This window comes from Oncorhynchus keta, chromosome 7, assembly GCF_023373465.1.
Source record: "Oncorhynchus keta strain PuntledgeMale-10-30-2019 chromosome 7, Oket_V2, whole genome shotgun sequence".
Taxonomy (NCBI): Eukaryota; Metazoa; Chordata; class Actinopteri; order Salmoniformes; family Salmonidae; genus Oncorhynchus; species Oncorhynchus keta.
In genome coordinates this window covers 21535599-21562954 of record NC_068427.1, presented here as the reverse complement: position 1 = coordinate 21562954, position 27356 = coordinate 21535599, and the positions used below count along the sequence as shown (strand labels likewise).

The following is a 27356-nucleotide window of genomic DNA, read 5'->3' as shown; positions in this document are numbered from 1 at the left end:
TCTTTCAGAGCTCGTTGACTTCGTCGATGTGACTCTGTTTCCGGATAATATTTCAGCGCAAGGAAGGTTTCCACTAGTTACCACAGCCACAAATTGACTATATCGTAAAATTCATGAAAACTAAAATGTGCTTTGTGTTCTTAATTTAAGGTTAGGAGTATAGTTTAGCTTTATAAATCACATTTAAAGAAGTTACATTGTAGAAATACACAGGGTTTATGACTTTGTGGCTGTGGTAAGTAGAAGAGACCGTGTAAAATTGCTGCAATGTTTACGTGTTGTCTGGGATGCTGCGGAGATGGGGGAACGGGGCATCTTCCTCTCAAAGAAATGCCCACCGTCCAGTTAGACACGCATCATATGGGTGAGAGGCAAAAACTTTCCGACGGTTGTTTTTTAAGCTGTAAGGGCCGGTCTGGTTAGCCTAACTTGGCTAACAAATCAACGTAGTTTGCTAGGGGTCTAACATCCACCTGGCTGTTTTCGGCACTGCAGTCGTAAATAAAAAAATATTTAGATTTCTTTCTCCTTTAGGCACCGATGTAGTCATAGTGAAGAGTGGCCGGAGAATATGTGGCACCGGTTGTTGCCTTGCCAACGCTCCCCTGCACCAAAACAAGAGTTACTTTGAGCTCAAGATCCAGTCCACAGGTAAGTCAATTATTGAACATGTGTCCATATACTGTCCACCTGTCTGTCCAGTTGCGATATTAGCATGTACCACTTTTTTTTAATGTATGCCAGCAAAGCCACAACACAACACAACACTAAACAATAAATGAATTGCAATATTTTAGATTTTTAAAATTTTATTTATTTTTATTTATCCGTTATTTTACCAGGTAAGTTGACTGAGAACACGTTCTCATTTACAGCAACGGCATGGGGAATAGTTACAGAGGAGAGGAAGGGGATGAATGAGCCAATTGTAAACTGGGGATTATTATGTGATCTTGATGGTTTGAGGGCCAGATTGGGAATTTAGCCAGGACACCGGGGTTAACACCCCTACTCTTACGCCATGGGATCTTTAATGACCTCAGAGAGTCAGGACACCCATTTAAGGTCCCATCTGAAAGACGGCACCCGACACAGGGCAGTGTCCCTATAATGGTGACAAACAGTGCCCACAAACTGTTAGGGCCTTAATAAAACTGTCCCAACAGCAGAGTCCGAACACCTTACCACTGCTACACCTGGCTATCAGCGGAGCCTTGTCTGACAGCGAAACAGTTAATTTAGCCTAATTTTCTGCCTTAAAAAAATATAGCTGATATGGTTGACTTGCTTAAACAAATGTGGTTTCTACTGACAAATAAGATGTACAAACTATGGCGTAAGGGGACGACGAGCGGCTAAGAGGCAGTCTGTAATGTCGATTAAGACTAATGAGCGATCTAGGACAGATGTAGTCAATATAACTATTTGTTCAGCACTTTTGAAATATACAGCGACAGAATTCAGAACATAGGCCGTTCTTACAGTATTCTCCCTGTACACCAAGTCAGAAACGTAGGATAAATAAAGGGGGCATATAAGCAGACAATGAAAGTGCTTACAATATTAGATGGCATTTCCCTAAAACAGACTATAGGCTACATGTGCACCACCAAGTCAGAACAGTAGGCTAAATTGAGGGTTAAAGGGACCAACTTATAAGGGTGAGGCGCATGGGCTACTAACAGTTTACTACACAACAAACACTTATGTATACTGTATCTCCCTGGCATATTACATGATTTATGTAGCAGCATACAATACATCTCTGTACTCACTTTGTTTTGATGTGCTCACTTTAACAGGAAGGTAATGCGGCAGTCCTTAGTGGGCAAATTTTGTCATCAAAGTCTGGCATTCTCTGGATTTATGGTGCTTTAAACACAACTGGGAACTAGGAAATAAACTATGTTGAATCATGATTGCATCAGTGAATCCACAGATTACGAGTTGAAGATAAATACTTTTACTTAGAGTATTAGTATATTAGTAATTGACTGACCTGGTCTCTCCAGATCTCCTAACAGTACTATTTCTAGGGTCAATTTTAGATCAATGCTATGCATTTTCAGCCATTCCTGAACCTGGGGGCAATACCAAAATAAATGGTTTATTGATTCTGTATCCTCACAACAAAATCTGCAGAGCTTTGATGATTTTATGCCCAAAATATTCAACATATTGTTGGTGGCAAGAATTCTATATAATAATTTTAGCTGAAAAGCATGACGTCTTGATTCTTGTGTTGTTTTATATATCAACTCATACACCCTGTACCATGGAATCTGTACATCAAAAATCTCTTCCCAACTATTTTGCAATCTGTATGGCACAGTTGTCAACATCCTGGTCCTCAAATTAAACTGGTATACTTTCCTATTTATGCTATTTTTATTCCCCTGCAATTTCAATCCTTTATATTGGGCAGACAGACCAGTTCCCTACCTCCTCCCACTGCCACCTGCCTCCTCCATTTTTGGGGTAATGCGGTAATCAGTTGGTTGTACTCTTGGATTGAGCAGACCTTCCTGTACAATTCTGATAACTCCATGAAGGACACAACTCTAACATTCCAATTTACAATATCATTTAAGATCAAAATACCCTTTTCAAACATCTTTCCCATGAATACAGGTATTTTTATCAACCAGCACATATGAGTTCAGCCATAATATTTGTTCCGTCTTTTCAGGGTGATGAAATTGAAATTGTAGCCAGCTCTGCAATTCTTGTTTGAAAAAGAGAAATAAATCGAAAAGGAGACATGGCAATCTGCACAAAGGAGAAAATACCCTTTTTAAACAATGGATGAGCTTTTCTTAGTAATCTACTTGAGAACCATTTAGGGTTCAAGTTAAACTTTTGACTAACTTATAATAACTTTATAACTTTATAAGAAGCTTATAGAGAGGTTTAGTGCTTTTATATTTAATAATCTCAACCCACCCAATTCATATTAATTATATAGATAGGCATGCTTTATTTAGTCTGGTTTAGCGTCCCAGATAAAGCGAAATATGTTTTGCTCATATGATTTGAAAAATGAATCATCAGTAGGCAGCGCCATAAGTGAGTAAACTGAGATATGACTAAGGAGTTAATCAGGGAATTTTTTTCCCATAAATAGACAGGTATTTACCTCTCCGTGGTTGCAGGATCTTGTCTATTTTTACAACTTTTCTATTGAAAATTCATTGTGGAGAGCTTATTTATATCTGTTGTGATATGAATACCAAGTATGTCTACTTCACCATCAGCCCATGTTATAGGTAAACTGCAGGGTAATGTAAAAGTTGTATTTTTTAAAGATCCAATACGTAATATTGTACACTTATCATAATTAGGTTTTAGTCCAGAAAAGTTATCTAGATCTTCAATGAGACATTGCAGGGATCTAGTTTACGGACTTAATATAAAACTTGAGTCATCGGCATACATGGACACCTTTGTTTTTAAGTCTTGGATTTCTAATCCTCTAATGTTGTTATTGGATCTGATTTTAATAGCTAGCATTTCGATGGCCATAACGAATAGATATGGTGACAGCGAACACCCTTGTTTAGCTTCTCTTGACAATTCAAAACTATGATAAATAGCCATACATTATATTTTACTAATTTTACAAGAGAATCACCGAAATTGATTAAAAAAATCCAGGCATTTATAAATAAAATCCAATCTTAATTTATCAAATGCCTTTTCAAAATCCCCTATGAATACCAGGCCTGGCTTCTTAATGTTTCATAATGTTCTATTATTTCTAGTAGTTGTCGTACATTATGTCTTCCTTAATTGTGGTCCTTCTGTAGCTCAGTTGGTAGAGCATGGCGCTTGTAACGCCAGGGTAGTGGGTTCGATCCCCGGGACCACCCATACGTAGAATGTATGCACACATGACTGTAAGTCGCTTTGGATAAAAGCGTCTGATAAATGGCATATATTATTAATTGACCCCCTTATAAACGTAACAGATTTATACCAGCTGTGTCAGGCCCACCACGTATTGACTCATCCAGCTGTAACACATATAATTCACTGGCTTGTGTGCAAAGCAATAATAGTTTCAAAACATCTGCAATGTCACTGATGCGTTGTGAAACAGTGTTATTTGATGAAGGCATTGTCTGTATCGTTTTGTCTGTGGCAGCAGGAAGAATGAAGTCCTCCACAATAGTATGGGGCTTGCCTGTCCTAGCCACTCGGTAGCTCACCATATAAGACGCTTCTAGCCCCTTGTTCTTAATGGTATCTGTTGCTTTTATTCATAATCCTCGAAAGTTGTCTTTATTCTCACTCAAACTCCTGTGGCTTATTCTTCAAATGGTCGTGTTTTGTTTCAAAATGTCTGTGCAAGAGTGAAGGCTTCCCGCGAGAGAGTAACAGTTAATGTGATTGGATGTTAATTATTTGACTAGGCTACCTGTATTTGACATTGTTGTTATTTCGCTGATTACTAGATGGTCTTTGAATTTTTTTAAATAATATATTTTTTAATGTGAATCACATTTTTATTTGGCGTACCCCAGACTACATTGCGCATACCCCCCCAGTTTGGGAATACCTGGTATACAGGATGCAATTTAAGGTTGAGTGCTGCAGCTATCTAAAGAAACAGAGACAGTTCTGAAATAAAAAGTTTATCTTGACAAAATTAACAGAGAAACATTTGACTGAACATGAATTAGTCCACTAATTCATGTTCCTCACAAAAGAGAGTTGGAAATCTCTTTCCAGATTCTGACGACAACCTATTTCTGACATAGTTTACAGCCTGTGTCAGAACACATTATTCTATTGGGCTTTCGGGAAAAAGATTTCCAACGACCTCCCTCGAAGCTCCTTGATGGGGGTGGCCGTTGATGAAGAGCTGAATGCAGGTGGCTAGATGCTGTTCCTCAAGTCTGTTTTGACCTGAAATAACAAAGATGATCTACTTTCACATTTAAATATTCTTACTTGTTGCATTGCAGAGAAGTCCCTCACACAATTAACGGAAGACGCTGGTATAGTCAGTGTGATTGCTACCAGCTGGGTAAGACGGCGCTAGAGCTGCCCCCAATCATTAAACTGTGAGGCCAGCTTTGTCTTTGCCGTCAGCTGGTCCAAGCCCCGAAACACAAAAAGATGTACAACATTAAAGAAGAGTGGGAGTTCAACAGGAAAAAAGGGTTGGGCAACACTGGCCTAAAATGTTGTCTTCAAAAGATTATCACACTCATGCCATACCTTGAATGCTCCAACTAGCACATGTTGCTTGTAAGAGCGCCACTCTTGCAGCATAGCAGCCTCTGGCGCTTGCAAGAACTGCCTGGAGAGGAGGGTCAGGTTAAAGGGCCTTCTTGCTCGCACGCACTTTTTCAATCCTGCCCACACGTTCTCTTTTTTTTCAATTTAAAGTTTTATTAAGTTTTCTTGTTTTTCAATCAACCAACAAAACACATTCCACATTCACAGATGTGACAGGCTTTAAAAAAATAAAAAGTACAAAAATAATAATACATTTGAAAAAATTAAAATACAATTAAAATGAATGATAAAGTCAAATAAAAGCATTTATTTTTCTTAATCTATATATTTTCCTTGGTACATATATATATATATATATACATACTTACATACATACGCACATATACATACACACACACACATACGCACACATACTCAAAAAGTAAGTTAAAATAAAAACACACAAAAAAAACATATAACACTTGCAGCAGCACTATCAAGGTTCTTATCAGCTATTTCAAGCATTCGCTGAGACGACGGGCCAATAATTTGTTTTTAGGTTTTACAGTACCTTACACAACATGTATCTGCGCATTTCCCTAGTCACCCCGTTCACTCTGTCCAGTTTGAAATATAGTTGAATAGTGGAGACCAGAGTCTATCAAACTTGGGCTGTCTCTTGTGGAGGTCATAAGTGAGCTTTTCAAGAGGAAGAAAGTCAACAATCTGGTCAATCCACATTTTAAATGTAGGGGGGGATTAGAGGCCCACAATAGAATAATACATTTCTTAGCAAAGTATGTAATAGTCATAAGCAAATTTTCTCTGTCAGGATCAAGAACAAAGTCCTGCTGGGCATTAAGAAGATAGATACACGGGGTCATATCAAACTGTACCTCTAGTATTTTCTGTGCAGCAGTATGTACAGATTGCCAGATTCTGGCAATCTCCCTACAGCTCCAAAATACATGCATATAGGTTCCACATTCAGAGGTACATCTTTTACAGTTAGGAGACATATCTGTTTTCATTCTATGGAGTCTCAAAGGAGTATAATAAAATTTGTACAAACAATTGTAATTAGATTCTTTCATTCTTACACTGGTAGAGGAGCAGTATACCCTGTCGCAAAACCTCCGCCCATAACTCATCACTGATAGTCAGACCAAGGTCCTTTTCCCAGATTATTTTCAAAGGAGTAAAGGAGGAGCTTCCTTTCTCAGAAAGGAGTCTATAGATGTAAGATATTTTGCCTTTAATGGATTGTGCTGTGACAAGAAGGGTTTCAACTTCATTCAACTGAGTTCTAAACCTCCTCTTGGAGGTAAATGAGGAAATTACATGTCTAATTTGAAGATATTTTTTTTTTTAAATGGGATCTTGGCACATCGAATTCACTGCAGAGCTCTTGAAAGGATTTCAGTGTAGTGGTTTTCTGATGAAATAGGTCTGAAAAGGTCCTGATTCCTAGAGTATGCCCAAGATTAAAGTTGGCATCCCTCAGGGCTTTTGGCAAGTCTGGGTTGCCTACTATAGGCGAGTGAAAACATATTTGGGAGGAAATGCCCAGGTATTTCTTACAGTCCCTCCCCTCCACGCTAGTAGGGTGCTGTAAATCGCAAAGGTTTTGGCTATGTTGCCCACTTCACTAAAGTTATTAATGAATATAATTGAGCTTAAGGGCAATGAACCACAGGATTGGGCTTCTATCTGAATCCACGTTGACTCTTGTCTGTTTGTGATCCATGTTAGCATGTTGCGGATTTGGGTAGACCAGTAGTACAATTGAAGGGAGGGAAGGGCAAGACCACCTTTAGATTCAGGTTTTGATAAAGTGGAAAACTTGATCCTAGGTTTTTTATTGCCCCATATAAATTTGGTGATGCTTTGGTTAGTTGTTTTGAAGAAGGAAACTGGGAGATAGCATGGGAGCATCTGAAATAAGTAGTTCAGTCTAGGGAGGACGTTCATACGGATTACATTAATTCTTCCTACTAAGCTAATTGGGAGGGAGATCCAGGTTTGGAGATCGTTCTTGATTCGATCCAGGAGTGGAAGATAATTTTCCTTTGAAAAGGCTATTCAGATCTGGTGTTATGAAGATCCCGAGGTATTGAAACCCCTGTGTTTTCCATTGGAAAGGACAAAGTGTCTTCATAGAGCTGGTGAGTGTAATATTGAGAGGGCAGACAGTGGATTTGTTCAAATTGATCTTATAACCTGAAAACTTGCCATACTGAGCAATTGTGTCTAAAATGAGGAGGGATTTCTCAGGGTTGGATATGTAGAGCAAGACATCATCTGCGTAAAGCGAAATCTTGTGCTGCAGGCCACCTGCAGAAACACCCATAATACTTGGATTGCTCCTTATCAGCTCTGCCAGAGGCTCCGCCCCCAACAAGTAGAGCAGCGGGGACAGCGAGCACCCTTGTCTTGTGCCCCGTTCCAGAGGGAATCTGTCAGAGTTCAGTCCATTAGTAGTCACCATGGCATTTGGATGAGATTATAGTGATTTGATCCATTTAATAAAATTTGGGCCCATATTGAACTTTTCTAAGACTGAAAACAGAAAGCTCCACTCCATCCTGTCAAACGCCTTCTCAGCATCCAGTGAAGCCAGCAGGACAGGGGTCTTTTGTGCGTTTACTTGATCAATAATATCAAAAAGACGGTGAATGTTATCAGAAGAGTATCTGCCTCTAATAAACGTAGAATGTATGCACACATGACTGTAAGTAGCTTTGGATAAAAGCGTCTGCTAAATGGCATATATTATTATTATTATTATATTATAAATCCAGTTTGGTCCTCATTTATTATTTTGGGAAGAAGAGTGTTTAGTCTTTTGGCGAGCAATTTGGTAATTATTTTATAGTCGAAATCCAACCAGCTTATGGGCCGGAAGGACGAGCAGGATAGGGGGTCCTTGTCCTTTTTTAGCAACACTGTAATGCGAGCTGTGTGCATTGAGTCTGGGAGAACTCAGTTTTTGCAAAAATCCTCCAGCATTGGCATGAAGATAGGGCTGAGCTGGGGCCAAAAAGCTTTGTAGAACTCTCTGGGGAATCCATCTGGGCCTGGGGACTTATTAGGTGGCATGGAGGTAATTGCCTCCAGGATCTCCTCAGGAGTGAAGGGGGAGTTGAGATCTTCCTGGTCGGTCTCTGATAGTTTAGGTAGCGAGATTCCCTCTAGGAAAGAGTGGAGTTCTGCCTCCGTGTGTTTTCTTTCAGAGGTATATAGTTTGCAGTAAAAATCATGAAAAGTTAAATTGATCTTTTTTGGGTCGTATGTGACGTCGTCCTCTGCTGTTCGGATAGCCATGATTGTACGCTCTTGACTGCTCCTTTTTTAATTGGTAAGCAAGCAATCTACTGGGCTTATTGCTATACTCATGGTATTTCTGTTTAGTAAAGAAAACTTTTTTTTTATCTCCCGAGTGTAGTCCAAATTCAGTTTGGCTTTGGCTGCTTTAAGATGACTCCAGGAGGTGCTGTCTAGGGATTGTTTGTGTATTTTTTCACAGCATTCCAGCTCCCTCTCAAGATCTAGCCTGTGTGCTTCCATTGCTTTTTTCTTAGAGGAAGCATATGCAATTAGATGACCTCTTAGTGTGGCTTTAGCAGCGTCCCACATTGTGGCCGGAGAAACAGGAGAATCTTTATTGTCTTGTGTGTAGTTGTCTATCCATGTAGTTACCAATGTATGGAACTCGTCATTTGATAGCATGGAGGTGTTGAATTTCCAGCTCTTTGACCTCGGGATGTTTTTGCAGAGGTCAAAGCGGAGGTGGACAAAGGCGTGATCTGAAAGTGCTATGGGTCCGATTGTACAAGAGGCTGAATTTATGAAACTCTTTGGGATAAAAATTTAATCTATACGGGAGTAGGTGTTATGGACATTAGAGTAGTATGTATAGTCCATAGATGAGCTATTATTCTCTCTCCAGATATCTATCAGTCCCATCGCTTCAGTAAGAGAGTTCAACATCTTTGCAGATCTAGGATTTGTGGTGGGGACTTGAGATGATTTGTCTAGGTTTGGGTTAAGGGTACAATTAAAATCTCCGGCCACCACGCCAAAGGAGGCACAATGCTCATTGAACAGGGTTATAATTTTTGACATGAAGGCAGGAGTATCTGTGTTAGGGGCGTATATGTTTAATATAGTAATTGGTTGACCATATAGTGACCCAGTTATCAAAATAAATCTCCCCTCCGTATCAGATATGTTTTTGTCAATTATGAATGGAACATTTTTATGGATAAGTATGGCTGTGCCTCTACTGTTTGATTTGAAAGATGAGAAATACACCTGTCCCACCCAAGCTCTGCGGAGTTTGGCATGTTCAGCATCACAGAGGTGTGTCTCTTGTAATAGCGCAATGTCTGCTATTTCCTTTTTTAGAGCACATAGTATCTTTTTTTGTTTTATTTCATGACCTAGACCATGGGTGTCAAACTCTGGCCGTGGGCCAAATTTGGCCCGCGGGGTAATTATATTTGGCCCGCGAGACAATACCAAATTACTACTAGAGCTGGCCCGCCGGTATTATACAGCGCATTCACCACTAATACTACGAATCCCACAATGCTCTGCTGTTTTCGCGCGCCAATCAGGACAGGACCCAGAAACGCTCTCTCCTCTGTGACAGTAGTCATAGCAACATAGACGCTACAACTGTCAGCGAGCTAAACCCTTCCCAAAAATGGCGAAAAGAAAGGCAGAAAACAGGAGCTTTCTGGACAAGTGGGAGGCAGAATATCTGTTTACATATGTAAAAGACAAACCTGTTTGTCTTGTTTGTGGAGTCAACGTGGCTGTAAGTAAGGAGTACAACATTAGACGACACTATGAAACGAAACACCATGACAAATACAAGGACCTGGACATGACTCAAAGGAGCCAGAATGTAGAGGAGATGAAAATAAGTTTGGTTTCACAACAGAATATGTTTAAAAAAGCCACATCACAAAGCGAGGCTGCTGTAAAGGCTAGTTATATAGTGGCAGCAGAGATCGCAAAATCAGCCCGGCCCTTTAATGAGGGAGAGTTCATGAAAAAGTGCATGATGAAGGTTTGTGACCTCGTATGCCCAGAGAAAAAACAAGCATTTTCAAACGTGAGCCTGAGCAGGAACACAGTAGCTGATCGCACATGTGATCTTGCCACCAATCTGTATGACCAGCTGATGGAAAAGGGAAAAGATTTTGTTGCGTTCTCCCTCGCTGTGGATGAGAGCTGCGACGCATCTGATACTGCTCAGCTGTCAGTCTTCATCCGTGGAGTGGACTCAAATCTGTGTGTTACGGAGGAGCTATTAGGATTCAAATCAATGCATGGCACAACCACAGGAAAGGAAATCTTTGAGGAGGTTTCCAAATGTGTAACTGAAATAAAGCTGCCGTGGGATAAACTCGTTGGATTAACGACAGATGGTGCGCCAGTGATGTGCTGTAAAAAAGTGGACTGGTGGGCATGGTTCGGGAGAAGATGCGGGAAGAGAACTGTGCAGGTGAGCTAACTGTTTACCACTGCATCATACATCAGGAAGCACTGTGTGCCAAAGCCCTAAAGATGGAACATGTTATGACCACAGTAACACAGGTAGTTAACTTTATAAGAGCCAAAGGTCTAAATCACCGCCAGTTTAAATCTTTTCTGGAGGAGTGTGGTTCGGAATACGCAGACGTGCCGTATCACACAGAGGTGAGATGGCTAAGCAGAGGAAAAGTACTGAACAGATGTTTCGAGCTGCGTGAGGAAATATGTCAATTCCTGGAAACCAAAGGGAAGGATACAGCAGAGCTCCGGGAGCAAAAGTTCCTGTGTGAGCTGGCCTTTCTCTGTGACATCTCGATGCGCTGAACCTGCAGCTTCAGGGGCGGGGGCGCATCATCACAGACATGTACGCTGCAGTGAGGGCCTTCAAAACTAAACTGTGCCTGTGGGAGAATCAGATGCTGCAAGGAAACCCTTGCCATTTTCCCTGCTGCCAATCCATAAAAGCGCAGATCTCTACCGCCGTGTTCCCATGCGCACAGTTTGCTGAAAAACTCAGTGTTCTCGCCGCTGAGTTTAGCCGGCGATTTGCCGACTTCGATGCCCAGAAATGCAAGTTTGAACTGCTTAGTAATCCCTTCGCAGTTGATGTGGAAAATGCACCAACCAACATCCAAATGGAGCTGATTGAACTCCAGTGCAACGACACGCTGAAGTCAAAGTATGATGCTGTGGGCGCTGCACAGTTTCCACGGTTCATCCCTGACACAATGCCTCAGCTCCGCACCCAAGCTGCTCAGATGCTCTCAATGTTCGGCAGCACTTATCTATGCGAGCAACTTTTCTCCTCGATGAAGATGACCAAAACAACTCACAGGAGACGTCTGACTGATGAACATCTTCGCTCGATACTGAGGATTTCTTCAGCTCAGAGCTTGAGCCCAGACATTGATGAACTAGCATCCAAGAAGAGATGCCAGGTATCTGGCTTGGGCACATCAGATTAGACCAGTGTGCAATAATTAACGTTTTCTTTATGCACTTTTTCTTGCTACAAGGCATGGGCTTGAATGGTTGATTGATTTATTATCATTTTATTTGTAAAATTATTAGCCAGTGGAAAAAGTTGATTTTGGTATTTAAATCAGAAGGCTGCAAATAGAAAAGAGGCATACAATTGTTGTTTAAATTTGATTTATTTAATAAATGAATGCCATTGATGTGTTTTTTCATTTGAAATTAGATTTTGCATGTCTCCACTATTAAATTATATATTGTATGGTAATAAGCGATGCTTGTTCCATATTCAATGTTAAAGCAAAACTTGTTTGGGTCCATATTAAAAGGTTAATTTGTTCAATGTTGGCCCGTGACTTTGTTCAGGTTTTACATTTTGGCCCACTGGGTATTTGAGTTTGACACCCCTGACCTAGACCATGGCAGGTCCATGTCAATAGATTTAAGGTACTAGTCATCGTCATCGAGCAGTAATCGAACTTTAGTGCAAGTCATCGCTGGGTAAAAGTGGATAGTAATTACAGCTGCGTTCACATAAAAGGAAAATAAATGGTGTACATCAAATAATAATCTCTGAACACCCCAGCCAAGTTCCCAAACAACACATCCCGTTGGATCTATTACCCCCCCGCTCAGTCTCAATTCTGTGTTCCGAATAAAACAAAAACCGGGAACAGTTAGCAACGCACAACGTCTCCCGCTCCCCACCAAAGAAATGCCTCATCCTCTCCACCCCGCATTGAGTAAATAACACAGTTGCCCTCATCCAGACCACAGTAAAAGAGGGGAGAAAAATAAAATCAATAGCCCAGCCTACATATACCTCCCCCAAGGGACATAGGGAACCCAGGGAAATAAAAGTAGGCTGAAACATTAGTAGGCCTAGGTTAGGCTATACAGCCCATCCCTCTCAGTTAAAGGAAAATAAATATAAATTGGACGGCTATAATGACATTTAGGGGGTGGGTCTCTGGATATCGGCTATATGTCGTCTTACCTCCTTTAGTAATGGCATTAATCGCATTTAGTCATTGGTCTGTTTCTCATTGGCCAGGATTGTCTTTCAAAAAACGTTTTGCCTCTTCGGGAGTTTTGAAGTGTCGCAAGGCTCCTTGGTGAAGAATCCTGAGCTCGTTTGGGTATTTGAATCCCCTGAAGATGCCTCGGTCAATGGAGTATTTCTACACTTTGCCAAATTCTCGGCGCTTTCGTCATATTCCAGCTGACAGATCCTGGTGTAAAGCGAGTTTGGCGTTTCCCACTGTGATGGTGTTGTTTTTCGCCGCCTGTAGGACTCGTTCCTTGTCGGTGAATCTCAGGAAACGTATGGTGATTGGGCGCGGTGGTTGTCTGGCTGCGGGTGAGGGCCTCAGTGCTCGGTGAGCTCTCTCGAGTTCTATGGGCCTGTCGGTGGGCAGGTGGAGCCACTCGGGAAGTTTGTCTTGCAGGTAGCGGATCAGTGGCATGTTTCCCTCTTCTTTTTCGCCCAGATTGAATAGAACACAATTATTCCTTCCAGATGCGTTTTCTCTTCCAGATGCTCGATTTTCTTTTTAGCATATGCTATTGTTTCCATGGCATCTGTCAATAAGTTTTCCATGGATAGGATTCGCCCCTCTGCCTCGTCCAGGTGCCCCGCGTTTATGGTTATCTTGTTGTTGATGTCAGGCAAAGCGTTTTCCAGGATTGTCACCTTGCCCCCTATCGCACTGAGCTGAGAGTTAATGGCATCTAATTTGGTGTTTAGTTCTGTACGTTGGGATCTCAACTCAGAAAGGATGTCTTCGACAGAGTGCGAGGTTGGCATTCGTTGTGCCTCGTGGGGGAGCGGGTTCTCTTGCTCCTGGCTAATGGCGCTAGTTTTTTCTGAAGCTAGCTTCTTCTTGGAGGCTTTTTCCGTCGCTAATACTCGAGTCCGGGTAAAAATGTCACCTGTAGTGTCGCCTTTTGTAGCCGCCATTACTTTTTCTTACTAAAGCTAAAGGAGTGTGAACTTGAAGTGGAGGTAAGATTAGGAATTGGAAACTACTTGTGCGGAGCTCTTAGTTCATGCGGCCATCTCGTTCAAGGGTCACGTGATCCCTGCCCACACGTTTTCTATAGGATTGCGGTCAGGGGTCTGTGATGGCCACTCCAATACCTTGACTTTGTTGTCCTTAAGCCTTTTTGCCACAACTTTGGAAGTATGCTTGGGGTCATTGTGTGTAAAAATAGTGTTTAACAGGATTTTGTAACGACTACCTCATCTCTGTACCCCACACAAACAACTATCTGTAAGGTTCCTCAGTCTAGCAGTGAATTTCAAACACAGACTCAACCACAAAGACCAGGGAGGTTTTCCAAAGCCTCCTAAAGAAGGGCACCTATTGTTAGATGGGTATAATTTTTTTTAAAGCAGACATTTGAATAGCCCTTTAAGCATGGTGAAGTTATTAATCACTCTTTGGATGGTGTATTAATACACCCAGTCACTACAAAGATACAGGTGTCCTTCCTAACTCAGTTGCCGGAGAGGAAGGAAACCGCTCAGTTATTTCACCGTAACTTTAAAGAAAAGTTTGTTTCAGAGTTTAATGGCTGAAATAGGAGAACTGAGGATGGATCAACAACATTGTATTTACTCCACAATACTAACCTAATTTACAGAGTAAAAGGAAAGGAAGCCTGTACAGAGCAAAAATATTCCAAAACATGCATCCTGTTTGCAACAAGGCATGAAAATAATACTGCAAAAAATGTGGCAAAGCAATTGTCCTGAATACAAACTGTTGTGTTTGGGGCAAGTCTAATACCACACATTACATTACAGAATACCACTCTCCATATTTTCAAGCATAGTAGTGGCTGCCTCATGTTATGGGTATGCTTGTAATCGTTAAGGACTGGGAAGTTTTTCAGGATAAAAAAAGAAACAGAATGGAGCTAAGCACAGGCAAAATCCTATTGAAAAACCTGTTTCAGTCTGCTTTCCAACAGACACTGGGAGACAAATTCACTTTTCAGCAGGACAATAAGCTAAAACACAAGGCCAAATATACACTGGATTTGCTTACCAAGATCACATTTACTGTTCCTAAGTGGCCTAGTTACAGTTTTGACTTAAATCTACTTGAAAATATATGGCAAGACTTGAAAATGGTTGCTTAGCAAAGATCAACAACCAATTTGACAGAGCTTGAAGAATTCAGAAAATAATAATGGGCAAATATTGTACAATCCAGGTGTGGAAAGCTCTTAGAGACCCAGAAGAGAGACTCTTAGAGACCCAGAAAGACTCACAGCTGTAATCACTGCCAAAGGTGATTCTTGTCACGCCCTGACCTTAGAGATCCTTATTAATTCTCTATGTTTGGTTTGGTCAGGGTGGGACTCGGGTGGGAAAGTTTATGTTTTCTATTTCTTTGTTTTTGGCCGAGTGTGGTTCCCAATCAGAGGCAGCTGTCTATCGTTGTTTCTGATTGGGGATAATATATAAGTTGTCATTTTCCTTTTGGGTTTTGTGGGATCTTGTTTTCTGTTTAGTTTCTTAGCCTTACAGAACTGTGCGCTTTTGTTTTTTGTCTTTGTTATTTTGTTTTGGTGTCATTTTGCTGCGCCTTGGTCCACTCTTCATTCTACAAACGAGAGCCGTTACAATTCTAACACATATTTATTCAAGGGTGTGAATACTTATGTAAATGTTATTCTGTATTTCATTTTAAATACATTTGCAAATATTTTTAAAAACATGTTTAGTTTGTCATTATGGGGTATTGTGTGTAGAAAATATAAAAACATATATTTAATCCATTTTGAATTTCGACTGGAACACAATAAAATGTGGATTAAGTCAAGTGGTATGGATACTTTCTGAAGGCACTGTATTTGCACCTCTGTAAACTTCTTGTGAAATGGTTTAAAGAGCAGCACAGTAAGGTTTGTTGGGGAACTTGTTTTTAAGGTTCTGAACTCTGTGTGCAGGTATATGGGGGATAGGTGTGGCCACTCAGAAGGTGAACCTGAACCAGGTCCCCATGGGGCGGGACATCAACAGCCTTGTCTTGAGGCATGATGGCTCGGTGTACCACAACAACGAGGAGAAAAACCGCCTGCCTGCCAACAGTCTTCCACAGGAAGGGGACATCATGGTGAGTGGACTGGTTTGGTGGAGCGCAACAAAGTCATACTAAACACACTCAAGGTCTATATAAAGTGTCAATAAACATGAGCTATAACAACTCAAGCAAGGAAAGCACATGGCATACTTGACAAACATAGGCATATTATTATATTCTAATAAACAAAAGGAAGTCCTCAACTCCAGATACATAGGCAAACAAACTTACTCAATAATGCATCCAGGTAATGAAGCGAATAAACTTCAAAAGGTAAGAACTATAAACTAACAGTGCAAATATCATGGAACAGCTATATGGAAACTCCATTATCATGGTACTTCTTAATGGTAAGTTTACAAACGTATGTTATGGCAAGTGTAATCAAAACTTGTATCTCTATGGTAAGTGGTGAAATAAGTATAACTACCGTTAGTTATAATTGTGATGGCTTAGCAGATAATATGAAAAGATGATCAGTCTTTACCTAGCTAAAAGAGAAGGAATATAATATCTGGTGTTTACAGGAAACTCATTCTACACCTTTGAGATGAAAATGACTGGGGTGGGGGGGATATATTTCACCCATAGGCAAAGAAACTCAAAATGTGTGATGATATTAATGAACAATAACTTTGATCCAAACGTGCAAACTGTTCAAATGGATCCGCAAGGAATGTGGTTCCTTTTAAATATGCTATTGGACCATAAACCGATTTGGCTCATTAATCTATACAGTCCAAATAATGATGATCCACGCTTCTTTGAAAATATATATAATTATTTATCGATCTTACAAGCAATACATGACTCAATTATTATGGTGGGAGATTATAATACGGTTTTAAGTACCTCAATGGACCGTAAAGGAAATCGCACTACAAACTGTCACCCTCATGCACCTCATACACCTCATGCACACAAGGAAATCCTGAATATTATAGATATATTGGAACTAGTGGATATTTGGAGGCTTAAATATCCTAACCTAGTGAGCTATACAGTACCAGCCAAAAGTTTGGACACACCTACTCATTCAAGGGTTTTTCTTTATTTTTATTATTTTCTACATTGTAGAATAATAGTGAAGACATCAAAACTATGAAATAGCACATATGGAATCATGTAATTAAACAACTGAAAATATATTTTATATTTGAGATTCTTCAATGTAGCCACCCTTTGCCTTGATGACCGCTCTGCACACTCTTGGCATTCTCTCAACCAGCTTCATGAGGTAGTCACCTGGAATGCTTTTCCAACAGTATAGTCCCCACAATATGCAACTGTTCAGGGAAGTCATGAACCAATACACGCAGTCAGTCAGGAAAGCAAAGGCGAGCTTTTTCAAGCAGAAATTCGCATCCTGTAGCTCTAACTCCAAAACGTTTTGGGACACTGTAAAGTCCGTGGAGAACAAGAGCACCTCCTCCCAGCTGCCCACTGCACTGAGGCTGGGTAACACGGTCACCACTGATAAATCCATGATAATCGAAAATGTCAAGAAGCATTTCTCAACGGCTGGCCATGCCTTCCTCCTGGCTACTCCAAACCTGCCCAAGCCTCCCCAGCTTCTCCTTCACCCAAATCCAGACAGCAGATGTTCTGAAAGATCTGCAAAACCTGGACCCGTACAAATTAGCTGGGCTAGACAATCTGGACCCTCTCTTTCTAAAACTATCCTATGACATTGTTGCAACCCCTAATATCAGCCTGTTCAACCTCTCTTTCGTATCGTCCGAGATCCCTAAAGATTGGAAAGCTGCCGCGGTCATCCCCCTCTTCAAAGGGGATGACACCCTAGACCCAAACTGTTACAGACCTATATCCATCCTGCCCTGCCTATCTAAAGTCTTCGAAAGCCAAGTTAATAAACAGATCACTGACCATTTTGAATCCCACCGTACCTTCTCCGCTGTGCAATCCGGTTTCCGAACTGGTCACGGGTGCACATCAGCCACGTTCAAGGTCCTAAACGATATCATAACCGCCATCGATAAAAGACAGTACTGTGCAGCCGTCTTCATCGACCTGGCCAACGCTTTCGACTCTGTCAATCACCGTATTCTTATCGGCAGACTCAATAGCCTTGGTTTCTCAAATGACTGCCTCGCCTGGTTCACCAACTACTTTGCAGACAGAGTTCAGTGTGTCTAATCGTACAGCCTGTTGCCCGGACCTCTGACAGTCTCTATGGGGGTACCACAGTTTTCAATTCTCGGCCGACTCTTTTCTCTCTATGTTTCAATGATGTCGCTCTTGCTGCTGGTGATTCCCTGATCCACCTCTACGCAGACGACACCATTCTGTATACATCTGGCCCTTCTTTGGACACTGTGCTATCTAACCTCCAAACGAGCTTCAATGCCATACACTCCTTCCGTGGCCTCCAACTGCTCTTAAATGCTAGTAAATCCAAATGCATGCTTTTCAACCGTTCGCTGCCGGCACCCGCCCGCCCGACTAGCATCACCACCCTGGGCGGTTCTGACCTAGAATATGTGGACAACTACAAATACCTAGGTGTCTGGCTAGCCTGTAAACTCTCCTTCCAGACTGATATTAAACATCTCCAATCCAAAATCAAATCTAGAATCAGCTTTCTATTTCGCAGCAAAGCCTCCTTCACTCACGCCACCAAACTTACCCTATTAAAACTGACTATCCTAGCGATCCTTGACATCGGCGATGTCATCTACAATAGCTTCCAATACTCTACTCAGCAAACTGGATGCAGTCTATCACAGTGCCATCCGTTTTCAGTGACTGGAACGAATTGCAAAAATCGCTGAAGCTGGAAACTAATATTTCCCTCACAAACTTTAAACATCAACCATCTGAGCAGCTAACCGGTCGCTGCAGCTGTACATAGTCCATCTGTAAATAGCCCACACAATCTACCTACCTCATCCCCATATTGTTTTTATTAGATTTTTTGCTGTTTTGCACACTAGTATCTCTACCTGTACATCATCATCTGCTCATGTATCACTCCAGTGTTAATCTGCTAAATTATAATTACCTTGCTACAATGGCCTATTTATTGCCTACCTCCTCACGCCATTTGCACACACTGTATATAGACTTTATTTTTTCTATTGTGTTATTGACTGTATGTTTGTTTATTCCATGTGTAACTCTGTGTTGTTGTTTGTGTTGAACTGCTTTGCTTTATCTTGGCCAGGTCGCATCTTGTTCTCAACTAGCCTACCTGGTTAAATAAAGGTGAAATAAAAAATAAAAAAATCGTAAACCATCTCAATTGGGTTGAGGTTGTGTGATTGTGGAGGCCAGGTCATCTGATGCAGCACTCCATCACTGTGGATTTATTGAGTGACATGATCATTCCAATTTTGAGAGATACACATAACTGAGGCGTGGCTCCAAATTGAGGCTTAAAAGTGTTTGTTATGGTGCACCATGGAAATAATTCCCTGGAACCCGAGGTAGTAGGAGCATATCACCTTTCATGCTAATCGATAACCAGGGTAACTCTGCTAGCTGTTGTGGTGTCTTTACTATCATTAAATGAAGACTTTTAGTTTGATCTAATAATTAGTATTAAGTATTTAGTATTACGTAAGTAGTATTACGCGATCAAACTGATTAATCATGTAACTGTAATTAACCAGGAAGTCGGGGGACCAAGGAAAATATTCAGATTACAAAGTTATTATTTCCTAAAATAACTTTTCATATATTTTCATATCTGATCAATAGTCTTCTGAATAATTAATTATTTACTTTACCTCACGTTAGTCTCATTCCAAACGTCATAAATGCACGAACCCAGTCTTCACTTTGAGTCATCCATACATCAATTGTCTTAAATCATTTATTTCTTACTAACTAAGTCATTCACAGAAATGCATAAACAAACAAACAAAGTAAATATGGTTACAAGAAATTATAGGAGAATGTGCCCTAGTGGGCATGGCGGCTTGTTAGACCAAAGGGGGAGTGGGGTTCACCTGAGAAGTCACTACATAGTGATAATTATAACAATTGAAATGCTAATCCTTTGCACATGAACGCTCACTCATTCGGGAACAATTGCAATCAATATATATATTTATGGTCAGTGTGTCGTCTTGATCGCTGTTGAAAAGTTTGTTTCTTTTGTAGAATTGTCCATCTCTCTCTCTCTCTCTCTCTCTGTCTGTCGTGTTTAGAGGGGATAGTTCAGAGCGACATTCATGTTGTTGTAGAATGGATGTTTTGGCGGTTGTCGTTCTTCCCGTTCAATGATACAGAATTCCTAGCTACAGACTAGTAATTAATATCTAAGACTTGTTCTTATTCTGTCGGTTTCAATAGTCTAAGAGTTTAACCACGTAGTATGGTTAAAAGATTCAGCAATGGTCTGCAACCTTTGTCCCATCGTAATGGAGAAAAACATGGTCTACTTGAGGAATTCTCAAGATTGGGATTTTATTCGAAATTGCCGAAAAGGGGCTGTCCCAGGATGCCTGACCCTAACTGGGCTCGTGTGCGGTCCTCTGATTTAGTTCAACTCAAAAGGGAATTGTAGTTTCCTTCATTAAACAGTCCAAAATCACATTACACAATTTTACAAACAGTATCATACTCACTCATTCATCTTATACAACAATTAGATATAGCCTCAGATATGAGGTTTACATAAACAGCGTTATGGTAATGTGGCCGCACCGTCTCCCATGAGCTTCCAAGTTGTAACAAACGGACCAGTTCGTAGCTGGATTCTTCACCCATCTTTTATACCTTGTTATTCAGACCTCAAGTTCTGTGAGGTGGAAAAAATCCTTTGTTCTCTATGAAGCTTCACTCTATCTCTATACTGTGTGGCAATGAGGCAGGGTCTTCCCTAGGAATTTACGACCTCACTGACCACAGCAGCCTGGCTGAAGGAGCAGAGAGCGGGGGATGGTGCTCGCTGTACCCAAAGAGGGCAACGCCATGACACTGTCCTGTAACACGTTATACACTGTGCACTAATGTCTTCAAATAGAAAAAGTAAACACGCCATCAAAGGCAGTTGATGATGTATGTTGTGGTTGTGCAGAACACTATCCCAGTAAAAATTACAAGCAGTCTTTTCCGTACCAATGGCAGTGGTGCAGAACAATGGACACAAGCACTGTTTCTATGGGCACAAGCACTGTTTCTATGGGCACAAGCACTGTTTCTATGGGCACAAGCACTGTTTCTATGGGCACAAGCACTGTTTCTATGGGCACAAGCACTGTTTCTATGGGCACAAGCACTGTTTCTATGGGCACAAGCATTGTTTCTATGGGCACAAGCATTGTTTCTATGGGCACAAGCACTGTTTCTATGGGCACAAGCACTGTTTCTATGGGCACAAGCACTGTTCATGACAAACTGTTCACACCTTTTGCATGTTTTAAATCGTATTTCCTGCAATTCTACACATTTTGTCATGGGTTGCAGATAACCTTTAGCAGTTTTAAAGCTCATTTTCTTGCCATGTCTAATGTGTATTCATGTGATTTCTGAGTGACTCAAACATTACAACAAAATGTATAGGCTAAAAAACATTAGCTGACATGGGCTAGTTGATCTGGACATTTCTGATAAAGAGCTCTCTAAGGTATGCAATGACTGACATGAGAGGAAAACTTGCTTCACTACCCAAATTCTACTATTACAACTTTCAAGAGTATGTCGAAAGCCAGACTGAGTTCCTAAACATTTTTATAATAATACTATTTTTCAGGGGGGTGGGGAAACACAAAAACAATACTGGCCCCCGATGCAGTACACTTAGATGGAGGTTCTAAGGGTTGCGCTAGATGGTGATGAACTGAGAGATCAGCCAATTAAAACCATCGGATGTTTCGTCTGCTCCTGCCATAGGCTTCCAGTCATGTCCCGTTCTGAGGCGCTCGGACACCAGACATCTCAACAGAGAGAACCGGCCGGTGGGCGAGATTATCGAAGAAATGACCACCAACATGTTCTCTAATCTAATTCTTACTGAATTGATCACTGATCAGCTGTATTGACGTTTAAATACTTCTAAAGATATGGCCTAAATGAATCAGAATAAACTGACCAACACAATCAACATTGATCTAATCAGTTGTATGTTTTCCATCTCAGGGCATCACATATGACCACGTGGAGATGAATCTCTATCTGAATGGGAAGAATATGCACTGTCCAGCTTCAGGGATCAGAGGCACCGTGTTCCCGGTGGTTTATGGTGAGTGTGTGTGTGTGTGTACACTGCTGCATGCACACCAATACCAAATATAAAACTATTTTATCAATGTTGTTTCTTTTAACTTTTATTTACATAATATATATTAACCCATGCTCTACCTTTTAATTCCCAGTGGGAAAAAAACAGGCTGAAATGCCTAGTAAATCTGCTACAAAGTTGTCTTTATGGTTGTGGTATTTTTCTGCCACAAGAGGGCAGTTCGTACATAGCTGAAACTGACATCCTTCTTTTTGGTTGGAAGCATATGATGTAAAAGCAATTGAACACTACTAGTTGTTGTTGTTGCAGTCAGTGAGATATGCCTGCGAAAGTACCCTCATGAAACACTGACTGAACCAATGTTGATTTGTTGTCTCCTCTGTTCTAGTGGATGACAGCGCCATCTTAGACTGCCAGTTCAGTGACTTCTACCATGCGGCACCGCAAGGCTTTGAGAAAATTCTGTTTGAGCAGCAGATCTTCTGAGCAGCACCTCCGTATACCTCCAGACCTTTATACATACACACACACAACCCTCAGCTAAAAGTGCTCCTTGTTGCTCTGCAGAAATCTGTGACCTCTTCGTTCCGACTGGTTTGTGTGTGTGTGTGTGTGTGTGTGTGTGTGTGTGTGTGTGTGTGTGTGTGTGTGTGTGTGTGTGTGTGTGTGTGTGTGTGTGTGTGTGTGTGTGTGTGTGTGTGTGTGTGTGTGTGTGTGTGTGTGTGTGTGTTGCGTTGCGTCCTGGTTACGCTCTGCTTTAATGCTGTTCTGGGTCAATGTGGGTAGTTTAGCTCTTGTTTGATGCCAACACTGGAGCAGTAAGAAAACGGATCCCCAGACAACAGTGAATGGCATAGAGTAGACCAAGTGTGGTGTGCATTTGCAACTGAAAGACAGTCAAGTCAGTCAATATTTATTTTATTCAGTTATAATCATCCTGCATTGCCTCAATCTTTTATGGGTGCTGCTTCTTTCAGAAAAGAGAGTTTAAACAATGTTAGTTGTTTTCTTATTTATATTTATTTGTTAAGCTGACACTAATGTTCAATGTTTTGTTTCCTTGATAATTTACTTCTAATTCTAGATTTAATTATATATATTTTGATTTGTTATTTTAATTATGATCTGTCTTTAAAAGTAATTTGTCACGGCTCTGATTGGCATTCCAAATATCAGCAATCTGGCGAAGCTCTGCTCATTGGCTGTATTTGGGGATGTGACATTTTCTCCATATCCTCCTTTGAAGCGTGAAAACGGTCTTAAATGTTAAACGCTTATTTTTGTTTGCACTAATGAGATGTTGAATATTAAACCAAATACAAATACAATAAAGAAACTCTTTTGGGACTACTTTATTTAATATACCGCAAATGTCTAGCAACCCAAAGGTTGCGCGTTCGAATCTCATCATGGAGAGATTTAGCTACTATATAACTACTTAGCATGTTAGCTAATCCTTCCCCTAACCTAAACCCTTTAACCTAACTCATAACCCTTATCCCTAGCCTAGTTAACGTTAGCCACAAATTGGAATTTGTAATATACACTACCGTTCAAAAGTTTGGGGTCACTTAGAAATGTCCTTGTTTTTGAAAGAAAAGCACTTTTTTTTTGTCCATTAAAATAACATCAAATTGATCAGAAATACAGTGTAGACATTGTTAATGTTGTAAATGACAATTGTAGCTGGAAACAGAAGATTTATTTTATTTTTATGGAATATCTACATAGGTGTACAGAGGCAAGCACAGCGAGCACCTCAGGATAGATTTCCACGCTGTTTAAAGGCACAGTCAACTTAGTGTATGTAAACTTATGACTCACTGGAATTGTGATACAGTGAATTATAGTGAAAGAATCTGTTTGTAAACAATTGTTGGAAAAATTACTTGTGTCATGCACAAAGTAGATGTCCTAACCGGTTTGCCAAAACTATAGTTTGTTAACAAGAAATTTGTGGAGTGGGTGAAAAACAAGTTTTAATGACTCCAATCTATGTGTATGTAAACTTCCGACTTCAACTGTGCTTGTCCTCTTGCTCAGTTGTGCACGGGGGCCTCCCACTCCTTTTTCTATTCTGGTTAGAGCCAGTTTGCGTTGTTCTGTGAAGGGAGTAGTACACAGCGTTGTATGAGCTCTTCAGTATTCTTGGCAATTTCTCGCATGAAATAGCCTTCATTTCTCAGAATGAGAATAGACTGTCAAGTTTCAGATGAAAGTTCTTTGTTTCTGGCTATGTTGAGCCTGTAATCGCACCCACAAATGCTAATGTTCCAGATACTCAACTAGTCTAAAGAAGACCAGTTTTATTGCTTCTTTAATCAGAACAACAGTTTTTAGCTGTGCTAACATAATTGCAAAAGGGGTTTCTAATGATCAATAAGCCTTTTGAAATGATAAACTTGGATTAGCTAACACAATGTGCCATTGGAAAACAGGAGTGATGGTTGGTGATAATAGGCCTCTGTACACCTATGTCGATATTTCATTTAAAAAATCAACCGTTTCCAGCTACAATAGTCAGTTACAACATTACCAATGTCTACACTGTATTTCTGATCAATTTGATGTTATTTTAACGGACAAAAAATGTGCTTTTCTTTCAAAAAACAAGAACATTTCGAAGTGACCGGTCGTGTATATGTTTAGGAAAGTTGTAACTATTGTACGAATTGCAATTCGTATCGTACGAATTGTAATTCAAAACATATACTAAATGGATGATGTACATTCACAAATTAATACATATCATACGAATCGTAACACATCATATTCATTGGAGTGTCCCATATTTATTTTTCACTATTTTACGTCTACCCCAGAGACCAGGTTGCAGCTACATATCATAGACTAGACAAATATCTTGTATTGTTTCCCCTTTTTGACAATTTGATGTGAACAGTAAGCACACAAACACTTTACAGGCCTCTCTCTTAGTGCACCAGCTGTGTCAAAAACAATATCACTATGTTGTGAATGGGTCAAAATCCTGATGGGAAAATGTAATTCGCAGTTGCAAATGAGAACTTGTTCTCAACTAGCCTACCTGGTTAAATAAAGGTGAAATAAAACAATTGGTTAGGCTATGGTACATGAGTCATAAAGGTGTATGCATATTTTCAAAATTGTAATGATTTAACCCTTTAGACCCCAATAGAAGTATAGAGTGCTGCTGTAGATTACTGAACACTTTCAAGATAAAGATAATTTTGTCACACATTTCAAACAGACATAGTTCAAAAACAAAGAACAAATGACAATTACAAATTACTTTTAAAGAGCACAACCTATTATTTAATATGACACCACATTCATGTCAACAGGAATAACAGTAATTTTGTCTTCCATTGTGTAAAGACACTCACTTTCAAAAAACAATTAGCACGCAACACAACAAAACACTAGAGTATTTCAATTGTAGTACATTTGACAAAATCACTCAAAATGTACCAAGTATAATATATTATGATATATTATATAATATATTATATATATATATAAATAAATGAAATATCCAAAATGTGACAATGTTCAGAAAGTGTTTCAAAACCCACACAAAGTTGGCTATTTGATTGACAATGATTATTACTTTTGTAACAATGTAAAAATGCAAACAACTAATCAGAGGCTATTTAAGTGTAGGTAACCTCTCTCAATAAGATTTTGTACAGAACAGGTCTGACACAAAATGTTGAAATAGTAGCCTACTTTGTCAACAATTCAGTGAATGCAACAAGTATTAGATAGAGACAGATAAAGAGAGAAGATACAAAACACAACAACAATAGAAGATTTGTAGGAGGAATTGTCTGTAGAGCTCAGAGTCACGATTGTTTTGAGGCACAGATCTGGACAAAAAATGTCTGCAGCATTGAAGGTCCCACAGAACACAGTGACCTTCATCATTCTTAAATGGAAGAAGATTGGTACCACCAAGACTCTTCCTAGAGCTGGCCGCCCGGGCCAAATTGAGCAATCGGGGGAGAAGGGCCATGGTAGGGGAGGTGACCAAGAAGCCGATGGTCGCTCTGACAGAGCTCCAAAGTTCCTTTGTGGAGATGGGAGAACCTTCCAGAAGGACAACCATCTCTGCAGCACTCCACCAATCAGGCCTTTATGGTTGACTGGCAAGACAGAAGCCCCTCCTTAGTAAAACGCACACGACAGTCCACTTGGAGTTTGCCAAAAAACACCTAAAGACTCTCAGACCATGAGAAACAAGGTTCTCTGGTCTGATGAAACCAAGATTGAAACTCTTTGGCCTGAATGCCAAGCGTTGTGTCTGCAGGAATCCTGGCACCATCCCAACGGTGAAGCATGGTGGTTGCAGCATCATGCTGTGGGGATGTTTTTCAGTGGCAGGGACTGGGAGACTAGTCAGGATCGAGGGAAAGATGAACGGAGCAAAGTACAGATAGATCCTTGATGAAAACCTGCTCCAGAGCGCTCAGGACTTCAGACTGGGGCAAAGGTTCACCTTCCAACAGGACAACGACCCTAAGCAAACAGAAAATACAATGCAGGAGTCTCTGAATGTCCTTGAGGGGCCCAACCAGAGCCCGGACTTGAGGCCGATCGAACTTCTCTGGAGAGACCTCAAAATAGCTGTGCAGAGGAGCTCCCCAGCAAACCTGACAGAGCTTGAGAGAATCTGCAGAGAACAATGGGAGAAACTCCCAAAATACAGGTGTGCCAAGTTTATAGCATCATACCCAAGAAGACTCGAGGCTGTAATTGCTGCCAAAGATGCTACAACAAAGTACTGAGTAAAGGGTCTGAATACTTATGTAAATGTGATATTTTTTTATTTGGAATTCATTTGTAAACATTTCTAAAAACCTGTTTTTGCTTTGTCATGTGTGGTATTGTGTGTAGATTGGTGAGGGAAAAAACGATTTAATCAATTTTAGAATAAGACGGTAATGTAATAACATGTGGAAGAAGTAAAGGGGTCTGAATATTTCCCGAAAGCACTCTAAGTGTAGGGTTAGTTCGTGGTGCATATTTAAAATGTTCCCCTTTAAAAAATTGTATCACAAAATGTAACGTGATTAACCACACATACCGCACCGGAGAAGTATGGTGACGAACGATCTCTATGTTGGTGATGCTTTTGCCGCGTTCAAATTCCAGTCGGAACTTGGAAACTCGGATATTTCCGACTTGCAATTTTCGTTGAACGCGACACGTGTATGAGCACAACCAGTTACCATGTCGGACATTTCCGAGTTTCCTAGTTCCGACTGGCACGTCAACATAGCATCTGTCTCTGTGCGACGTCAGGGAGTCCATCAAAAATAGGACAACCGGTC

At 40.5% G+C, this 27356-nt stretch overlaps 1 protein-coding gene across 1 annotated transcript; it reads left to right on the top strand.

The window, feature by feature from the left end:
- Positions 1 to 52: 52 nt before the first annotated feature.
- Positions 53 to 23391, top strand: LOC118371179 (SPRY domain-containing protein 7-like). Its single transcript, XM_035756541.2, has 5 exons — positions 53 to 364; positions 535 to 651; positions 15703 to 15869; positions 21942 to 22044; positions 22433 to 23391. Exons 1-5 carry the CDS (start codon positions 268 to 270, stop codon positions 22528 to 22530), a joined length of 582 nt encoding a protein of 193 aa, XP_035612434.1. The 5' UTR covers positions 53 to 267; the 3' UTR covers positions 22531 to 23391.
- The last annotated feature ends 3965 nt before the right edge of the window (positions 23392 to 27356 follow it).

What these genes read in the sequence shown, in the direction of transcription:
- LOC118371179 (XM_035756541.2), top strand. Translation starts at nt 268, where the DNA reads ATGTTTACGTGTTGTCTGGGATGCTGCGGAGATGGGGGAACGGGGCAT. An exon ending in CACAGGAAGGGGACATCATG is followed by an intron (nt 15,870 to 21,941) that starts GTGAGTGGACTG and finishes TTTCCATCTCAG; the next exon opens with GGCATCACATATGACCACGT. An exon ending in CGTGTTCCCGGTGGTTTATG is followed by an intron (nt 22,045 to 22,432) that starts GTGAGTGTGTGT and finishes CCTCTGTTCTAG; the next exon opens with TGGATGACAGCGCCATCTTA.